The sequence below is a fragment of the Arachis ipaensis genome, chromosome B01 (assembly GCF_000816755.2).
Source record: "Arachis ipaensis cultivar K30076 chromosome B01, Araip1.1, whole genome shotgun sequence".
NCBI lineage: Eukaryota > Viridiplantae > Streptophyta > Magnoliopsida > Fabales > Fabaceae > Arachis > Arachis ipaensis.
This window is the reverse complement of record NC_029785.2, coordinates 135,250,307-135,260,411: the sequence shown is the minus strand read 5'-3', so window position 1 is coordinate 135,260,411 and position 10,105 is coordinate 135,250,307. Positions and strand designations below refer to the sequence as shown.

The 10,105-nt window shown below is 35.7% G+C and overlaps 1 protein-coding gene across 2 annotated transcripts; it reads right to left on the bottom strand.

Moving 5' to 3' along the window:
• LOC107641465 (autophagy-related protein 11) lies at positions 1,760-8,311 on the bottom strand. Of its 2 annotated transcripts, none has more exons than XM_016344958.2 (5): positions 6,255-8,307; positions 4,140-5,826; positions 3,343-3,563; positions 2,762-2,975; positions 1,760-2,404 (listed from the first exon to the last, which is right to left on the bottom strand). In XM_016344958.2, the coding sequence occupies exons 1-5, from the start codon at positions 7,196-7,198 to the stop codon at positions 1,994-1,996; spliced, it is 3,477 nt and encodes a 1,158-aa protein (XP_016200444.1). In that variant the 5' UTR covers positions 7,199-8,307; the 3' UTR covers positions 1,760-1,993. The 2 variants fall into 2 exon arrangements, with proteins under 2 accessions (XP_016200444.1, XP_020962073.1); XM_021106414.1 differs by having other exon boundaries at positions 2,306-2,443; positions 6,255-8,311.

Below are 10,105 nucleotides of genomic sequence, written 5' to 3'. Positions count from 1 at the left end.
AAAGCAAACAGATATATCTGGCTATTTTTATTCTTTCGCGACAGATATATGTCGATGATCCTACCTGTCCATTTGAACGTATTAAAGAGTTCTCTTTTCGATATATCCCCCGGTAAATTGTCGACAAAAATGGAGAAAAAATCAAGCTCCAATCGTTGATAGTCTTCTGTGTTCCAAACCCTAGGATCTTTACCATGTTTACCCTGTGTGTTTGTTCCCCTCCCTGTGTTTCCCCACCTCACACGCTCTCGCTCTCTCATTCTCTCAACCCCTCTCGTATTATTGTTCACTTTAATAGAGTTATACAAGCTCATCAAAACCAACATCCCTACACCAATGTACAAACCAATTATCAATATCAGGTTATTAATTTTCGAATTCATCCTTTCAGCATCACTTTTGCATTGAAATCATCCTGTCCTTCCATTTCCTGATATTTGCATTGTCTTACCAAGATCGTGACTGGTGTAATAAGCCCCTAAAAAAATGACCTTCTCTTTGCATTCATCTTTAAGTTTATTAACCCAAATAAAATAGTCACATCTCACCTCTAATTTCTGCTGTACTCAAGATTGGAGGAGGGAAGAATGAATCAGCATCAGTTAAGATTTCTATTAACAGTGGGAGCACAACGGTTAGTGTACATATATCTTATAATGCGGGCACCGTAAGAATCATCTATTTGAGTTTTTCACCGTCCGTGACTTTAACAGCACAACATCCATGCCACAATAGCATTTGCCACCATTGAAAGGTTGTTTCTTCTTGTTTCTCTTCATCACACCGTATCATGCTACATAGTCACGTAGGCACTAATCTTAACGGAACCAAAGCCCACTTTTGTCAATCGTTATCAATATTTTGTGTGTATATCGAGTATTTCGAATGATTACAATACACATTTATCCACCCTAAAATCTAGGGGTGAGCACGGGTCAGTTTGGTTCGGGTTTATGGTGAAATTAAAACCGAACTGATCAAAATGTAATTGGTTTGGTTTGGTTCAGATTTGTATTTTTTTGTATATGTACCCGAACTAATCCAAACCGATTAAGAACAGATTGGTTCGGTTCGAATAATTGGGTACCCGATAACTTTGAAATTCATAAAAAAACCAAATTTTTATCTTAAAAATTCAACAAGTACAATAAACATGTAACATCAATAGAAATAATCCAAACATGTTAAACACCAAATACATTAAAAACCAAACTCATTAAAATCCAAATATATTAATAATGTATAATCATTGTCTAATGAAAAAGCCATATATTTTTTTTTATTTTTTGTTATTTAATTAATATATGATCGAGTTTGCAGGTTGGTTCGGATTCCGCACTCCCAAAACCAATACCCGAACCAATTACTAACAAAAACCATCGGTTTGGTTCAGGTTGGACCCAATTACTCGTTAGTTTCAGAACCAATTTAATTGGTTCGATTCGGATTTCAGACGGGTAATTGGGTACCCGCTACGCGTGCTCACCCCTACTAAAATCTTTTTTCTCTATTTTAAATTGTTTTAAAATGATACCACCGAAAGTTAGGTAACATATTACTTTGGTGAACTACGTATCGTGTATAACCCAATAACTATACCTAATTGTTGAGGTGATTTAAGATGATAATTTATATTAGGACATAGAACTTATTCAGAATACTCGTTCAACTGCTTAAAGATACATCTAAATGAATTGTTCAATACGTGCAACTACTGGGTGAATTTGGAAGATACTGCCTACCAATTGAGCGCGAGAGCTTAAAAAGAAACAGCAAAGTTCCAAATAAACAGGTGCTAAATAATATTCACAATTTGTACAGAATCATAAAGGTAAAAATATGTACAGGGGAGATGAAACAGATCTGGTTCATCAGCTATACAAATGGTTAACCAGTTCAATACTCAGAAAGAGCATTTCATCTTTGGAAAGTTGTTTTTCGTATGTACAATTAAATTCTTCCATCACGTCTAATCTGCCAGGATGATGCAGGATCAGGAAGGAGAAGATGAATGAATGGTGGTATCAGGTAACATTGCTACGGTCACTATGAAATATTCACAGCCAGCAGGGAGACCATATGGATTGAGAGTTGATCCTGAATTCAAGGATAACCGGTCAGTCCCCGTGTCAGATGTCAGTTTATCAGACCTACCATGACGCTCAGGCCGAGTCACAGTATGCGCTGATGCCTTCACAATTTGGCGTTCAATATGCACAATTTGTCCAACAATGTAGTTAGGTCTGCTTGGGAGATGGTCAACAAAAAGGGCCACAGATTCAGTGGATAGGTAGTAATTAGAGCAGTTCCTAGTAATAGCCACATAATGCCCAGCTGGAGTGAGCACAAAGGCAGCAAGCTCATGAACTTCCAAACAACCAAAAGAAATCTTCTCTTTATTAGCCTGTGTAGCAAAACCACCAGCAAATATATAACTCAGTCACTACAAAAACCATTCAAGCTATTAAATATGGTGATGGAATAAAAATATTTACTAAAATGCCCCTTAGTTATTAAAGAAAATGTTAAAATTTAAGTATCCATTCCTAGAAATTTCAGTCCCTTGTGTCCCCACTTTCTGGAGAAACTAAAGGGATTGAAATTGTGTCCCGGGACTGAAATTTTAGTTCCAGCCATCAAACACAATACTGAGTCTCGATCCCTCAATTTCAGTTTCAATTTCTGGAAACAAACACTACCTTAATAACAATAATATAAAAAACAACCTAGAACCATCATAAACATGAGGGCAATTAGTTACCTGTTTCTCAAGCTGATGCTTGTTGTAATAGGTTTTGACCTGGTCTTTTTTCTCCTCCAATTCTTTCCGGAGCTGGTCATTAGCAGCTTCTATTCTTGTGTACTTCTCAAGTAGCTCTTCACGGTGCCTCGATAAGAAACCAACTTTATCAGCCAATACACGAATGCAGTTTCGGAACTCAGCAATATCATCATCATCTTTGTCATTTGCAGAGCTGAAAAGAGAGGAGTTTCAATGATTCTTTTCACAATTTATGAATAGAGAATATCACCTCAGAACACAACAGTCCAACATAATAGCCTAAAATCTGTTCTCTTCGACGACAAACAGCCAAGAGAAATTTAGGCATCATTTACCTCTGGCTTCGCACACCTCTCCACCCAAAAAGATGACAATACAAAAAGTGCAAATGTTCAAATAATTTTATAAATTACAAACGTAATTAACTAATCAGTCAGCTGCTAAAAGAAAAATTAAACATGACCTTATGAAATCAAAACTTCAAGTGATGTTCGAGGAACTAAAATTAATATCTTAAGTACTAACGTGTAAATGCAAGTAGTTATGAGTAAGTAAATTACTTGGCCAAAGATTGTGCCAAAATACGCAGCGAATCTGCAAAACCAGCCACAGCACCAGGAGAATAAACACAGGTCTTGAGCCTTTCAAAAAGGCTGCGCATTTTAATGAGAGATGCACGCAGTAAACTATATTCTGAGGCCCTCCTGTCAGCAGAACTTTTTTGTGTTTGAGCTTCCTCTCTTGCCTCATGCAAACAATTCTCTAGGTGAGCACAATTCATCTGTAGAAAGAGGAAAACAAAATTATTAAAAAAGCATGCACAATAATGTAGATACATGACAATGAAAATTGTAAACTGCTGAAGCATGCCTGTAAAGTTCATCCTAGATTACTTCTAATCCTACAATAGTTTTAGTTTATATGCCAAGTTCTTAATCAAGCATATCCATTCAACAAGTATCCCCTAACTGCTCAAAACATAATAAACAACAAGACAGTCTTTTCCCCCTAGGTGGGGTCGACTACATGTACCAAACAACGCCATTCACACAAAGATCTTGTTTGTCCACTTCATGCATAACTACTCAAATATACAAGAATTAAAGATTCTTTGATTGGCTTTGATCAAGATGGTTTTCAAAATGTGTTCATGGGAAACAATGTTCTAGTCAACAAAAACTAACAAGAAAATATCTTTCATGGTCGGGGCAATGGGAGATGGATAGAGATGGCTTGCTATTTCAAACTAAACACACACGCTAACTATTAGTTTAGAAAACTTAAGCAGCTACTTCTCAGAAAATTAAATACAACCTTAAAATCATAGGTATCTTTATCAAATTTCACTCGAATTTACCTGAGATTCATCAAGTAGTATTAACTTGGCTTCCAGCTCACTCTTGAGACTAGCAACCTCATCTACAACAGCTGTAAGCTTGTTTTCAGCCTCATTCAATTGATTTGTTTTTTCTGCAAGTGCACTTTGTAGTTCCAACAACTTGTCATTGTTTATTTTGGAACCCAATACTGCACAATCTGCTAAGCTACAAGGTCCAATATCATGCTGCACAGGCATGCTCTCAGCAGTTGAACTATTAGTTAGTGACATGCCTAATTGTCCAACAATCTTTTCCTTTTTATCTTTATCACCACTTTGCACTTCTTCACGGTGAGGCTCCATCATAGAAGAATCCAACTGTGGGTTCTGCACTCCAGAGGAATCCAACATGTTTTCATCCACTCCATCTAAAGCTTTATCAGTGTGTTCTGCAAATAGACCAAGTTTTGCATCCAAGGAACTCGAGATGCATGATACCTCATCCATGGGCTCTGAAGTAGATACGCAAGGCATGTGGGCTTCACTGCTCACATATTGCGATTTGCAATTGTCTGTCTTCCCAGACATAAGGGGGAAGTCAGTAGCATCATGTAGGCTGGAAATCTTCTGCCCCTGCACATACTGATTGGACAATTTCTGCTCCAATTCTTGAATACGTTTCTCATATGAATCACACTGCATCTGCTTCATCTTAAGCATGGATTGAACATGTTTAACATATTCATCTTTCAGATGCAAGGCTTCCGCTGTCTTCTCTGTAGCATTCTTCAATATATGATCCATCCTTTCATCATCCAGTGACTCGTACTCAATCTCAGGGCACAGTGAACATATCAAAGCAATTCTTGAAGCAAGCTCAGCTTTGAGTTTTGCATTCTCAACTTCCATTTTGCTAGTTCCAGCAATTTCAACCAGCTCACTGCCATCAAGAAGGTCCTCAGAATCATATCTGTCAATTGACTCGGAGGTAATTTCTACAGTCTCAGCCGAGTGAGAGCTAGAACCACTCAGAGCAGATGAACTTTTGAAGCTCCCCTGCTTCTCCATCTTGGACATTACTCCTGCTAGATGCTCAGGAGCATACCTATCTACATCTGATATGTCAATATTAAGCAAACCAACATCAAATGGAGCTATATGGACATCACACTGGTTAGGAGTGTCAAACAATCCCATAGCCGACAATACATCTCTAGGGATGCATAAACTATGTATTCTCAGAAATTCCTCTCGTCTCCTGACCTCAGCCTCCCGCTTACTAGCAAGTCTTTCAGCCAGTTGTCCAGCCATGCCCATGTACAGCTTCATGGAAGCTTTTCGTCTCACTATTTCTGCAAGGCAAGCTCTGTATGCAGGACCTATACCATGGAACAACTTTAAATCCACAAATAAACCCTCCTGACGACCCATTGCCTCTTTGAATACAGGGAATTGTAGCTTCTGATCTTTGATGAGATAAGAAACATATGTTATGCTTTGCATGTATCTGTGCACAAAGTCGTTCATATCATTCTTATTTTTCTTGCAGATGTTTAATAGCTTAGTAATAGCACGATCACAAGCCTCCATCTTAGGCAAGTGATTTTTGTCATGGACATCATACATAGGACCCAAGGCTGACACTGCATCATGAGGACGAAGTGATGACGACAATTGGGAGGATAGGCAATCATCGACCAGTTTCTTTACAGTGTTCACATCTTTGCTGCAGAAATCCCCATAAAATAAAATTCATAAGTTGGACCGACTCGGGGCATAAAAATTTGGAATAACAGGTATAATTGAATTGCAGCAATCAGGACAAGTAAAGGGATATAGCACAATTTGGAAGTATTTAACCTCAGCTAACTATTAAGTAGTTATACCTATATCCCTAAATATAAAAAACAGTCTCAACCAAACAAGCTTCAAGAATAGTTCGAAGCTTTGCAGGAATGGCACAATAACTATTTAACATCAGGCCCACTTACACATTATTTGATAATGATATTTTTCAAACTCATGAAATGAGGCAAAATTACAAAGCAGGATAAGGATATAGCATTAACTTTAGATCTAGATGCTTCCTGAGTAATAAACATTAAACAGTGCCTAAACATTTCAAATAAAGCTGAAGAATAAGAGAATACTAACCTCAGAGATTGCATGATACTCTTTTGTTCATTTATATATCTCAGATGTTCTTTTATATCTTGTTCTAGGGTCTTCATGGATAAGAATTCCCTGTTAGACAACAACTCCTCAACCTGGCGCTTCACTGCACCAAAAGTCTGCTTAAATTGTGAAACCTTGTTCTCAAACTGCTTGTGGGAACTGGTGCAATTCTCCACCGACTTCCGCAAATTTTCTTCCTTCACCAAATCCAGTAAACACTTGCGATTAGCAGTTTGTAAAGCAGGGTGAAGTTTAACAGATCTAAGTCTCTCAACATCCCTCCCAAAATTAGACAGAAGATCAGAATGTATCCTGTGTTGCTGCAGGTAACGCTTCATAAAGTCCCCATAGTTTTGGTTAATCATCCTATAGTACTGCTCTAAATTGCCCCTTGCAACCTCCACTGCTCTTTCTTGAACCATCTGTTCCCTCAAAAGCCTCTCACAATGCTCATATTTCATTATGGTATTACTATAAATAGCATGGCCCCGATGATAATGGAACCTGAATTGCCGCTCATAAGATGGCAAGGCCTTCAAAGCAGGATCCAAAGCATCATCAAGAGGGTGCGGATCATGCGACGAGGACGGTGATGGTGGCTCGAAATTACTGGGAATATCAACTTGCTCTGGCTGTGGAGGCGGCGAATTGCTTTGAAGCCTTGCTTTATTGAATATGAATACTTCTCTGTCATCAGATGGAAGCTTGTATGCAGACAGCGGCCGCTGTGATTCAAGTTTCATATCCATACAAAGCACAAGCTGATCATTGAAATTAATCCCAGTAACAGATTCAATGGACCTCATAACTGCCTCAACAAGCGTGTTTTCATCACAATCCAACTCAAATGAATGTCCATTCTCGGCAATATGAACCAGCAGCTGGCCCTCCCGGACCAAGCTTCCAGTGACACTGGAGCTCATCTCTTATCCGCCCCAGCAAAGTCCCCACCACTTACGTCTCAATCACAAACAGAGGGGAACCAATCAAGACCTAATAAGGTGGGGTCGAAATCAAACACAGATATAGCTGAAGAACACCGCCACCATACAATTCAGTCTGCTTCCTTCTCTTTTTTTCACACCACACAAGGTTTTAAGCTATGTACTGAACAAAAAAATAGCACTCTCTTTTTTTTAAATATCTAGAATCAAAATCCAACGAATTCTCAAACGGGTCCAACTATCCGCAAAAATCAACAATAAAAGAATAAGCTTTTCACGACAAAATCACAGAAATCAATCAATATAACGGCAAGCCCGGTGCAACAAGAGTTCAACTTTGCACATACCCGGCAGAGATTTTCACAGAAAGACACGAACTTCAACCTTGGATCCCCAAAAAAACCCTAGTTAAGAGCAAGCCCAAAGTCCACCAGAGAAAGAGAAAAGCCCGAAGGATGAAAACCTCAGGGAAATCGGCGTCGTTCAGTGGCCGCAAAATCGGAAGGAAGGTGGAGAAACACACAAGATGTGGAAGTGAATAGAGGCAGCAAAGGATTCGCGAGAATCCAACCAGAGAAGACAACGCATATGAGCAAAACGATATATATAAAAAGGAGGAGGAGATGGAAACAGTTATATTAGGACGGAAAATAGGGCCAAGTAAAAGAGAGCGAAAATCTTGGATTGTTAGGGATATGATTACGTGGAGCAATCGATTTTCCAGAATCTCGGTTAAGCAGCGAAACAGAACAAGGAGGTTGTCACGAAACCCCAACCCAAATCCAAACCCAAACCCAAACCCAGACTCTATTTGATGATAATTTCTTCTGAATCACTACAATGTTTTTCTTTTTCTCTTTGTTTTGCTTCTTGTATATGTTGTTCTTCCTTGAGGGAAGTAGAGAACTTGGTTTTGCTTGCTTTATTAAAAATTGCAGTGAGAACCTTCCGTGGGAAGTAACCTTGATGATCTCTCTCTCTCTCTCTCTCTCTCTCTCTCAGATCGTTTCGGAGAATTGTGAAAGCAAACACTGTATTCTGAATATATCGCGATATTTTAGACCTGACTCTGAATGCGCATTTAGTTACTATTTACTCTCAAATAATCATTTTCTTGTTACAAAGTACAAACTACTCTTCTTTTTCAAAACACAAAGCGAAAATAAGTACAAAAAAACATTATATGTATATTACAAATTAATTATTATATATTAGGTATTTTTTTAGGTAAAAAAAAATATCTTTTTTTTAAGTACATTCTTAGTTCTTGAGTGAAAAAGTGACTACAATCTATTTTGCTCATTATGCTTCTTTGAGCTTGTTGCGTAGACTTGATATCGTTCTAGATATTGAATGCATTATGGATCTATGGTTGTATGTTGGCTAGATAACCATAATTGCATTGAATAGTTTGTTTGGTGTCCTAAAATCTGGTATGCTGATTTTGTTTACGAGGTTAGGACTTTTTTGGGTGAGTTCTTAAGAAAAGATATTTTTTCGAGTGATCTTTTTTAAAAAATCTTTTACATAAGTAAAAATAATTTTATATTTAGATATCTCATGTAAAAAGATCTTTTTATTTATCAATTATGTTTGGATATAATAATATAAAAATACTTTTTTGTTTATTTATTACATGAAAAACATCTTTTTTTAAGAAAAAAAGATCTTTTAAAAAAAATGTAAATTATAACTTCTCAAAAAAGATGTTTTTCTGATTTTTCTAGTACTTTTACTTTTACTACTCGAAAATTTGCCAAACACGTTAAAAAATAAAAAAATATATTTTTTATCAAAATAATGGTGCCCAAACAAGCACTAAGGGCTTATTTGGGTAAACTTCTAAGAAAATATTTTTTTTTTCGAGTTATCTTTTTTTAAAAGATCTTATGGAAAAGTAAAAGTAATTTTATGTTTGGGTATTTTATGTAAAAAGATCTTTTTATCTATCAATTATGTTTGGGTATAACAATATAAAAGTATTTTTTGTTTATTTATTATATGAAAAATATCTTTTTTTAAGGAAAAAATATCTTTTAAAAAAATGTAAATTACAGTTTCTCGAAAACGATGTTTTTTTTATNNTGTTCAATTAAATGAGATGCCACTTAGGATGGTTGAGAGCAAAAAATTATACTTACTTATCTTCTCTCTTGAATCATCATCTCTGCTCAATTAGAAATTTGTGAAAACATCATGTAAAAATATCTTATCTTTCATTAATATGTACATCGTAAGTCGTCTATAATAATGATAGCGTATCGAAATCCTAGAGTTTATGCTAATTCCCAATAATGACATCTTCTAAAACAGGGTTAAAGACTAACGAATTCTCTCCTCCCTTAATCTTTGTGGTTAAAATTGAATTAATAGTGAAATTAGTCTTTAAAAGATAAAATATTTTTTAAATTTATTTTTAAAAAATATTTTTTTAATTAAATTTATCTTTTAAAGATTTTGAATTAATTATATTTGTCTTCTAATTATTCTATTAATAATTTTTTTAAATTAATGTTGTAAAATGTTAATTGATAACATATATGATACTTAATATGTCTAATTAGATAGTAAAAATTTATTAATTTAATTATTTCTCTAATTATAAAACTTCTATTTCTAATATGATCTAGTGACAAATTGTTAGATTTTCGTAACATATTTAATTAACGTCTAATTGAACATGTTATATGTCATGTATGTTATCGATTAATATTTTACATTATCAATCGTTAACGAAAATTATGAGTGGAGTACTTGAAAGACAGATATGATTAATTCTTAATCGTTGAAGGACTAATTTAATTAAAAAAATCTTTTAAAGATAAATTTAAAGAATATCTTATCTTTAAGAAACTAATTTAACAATTAATTCCAAAACTAATTAAA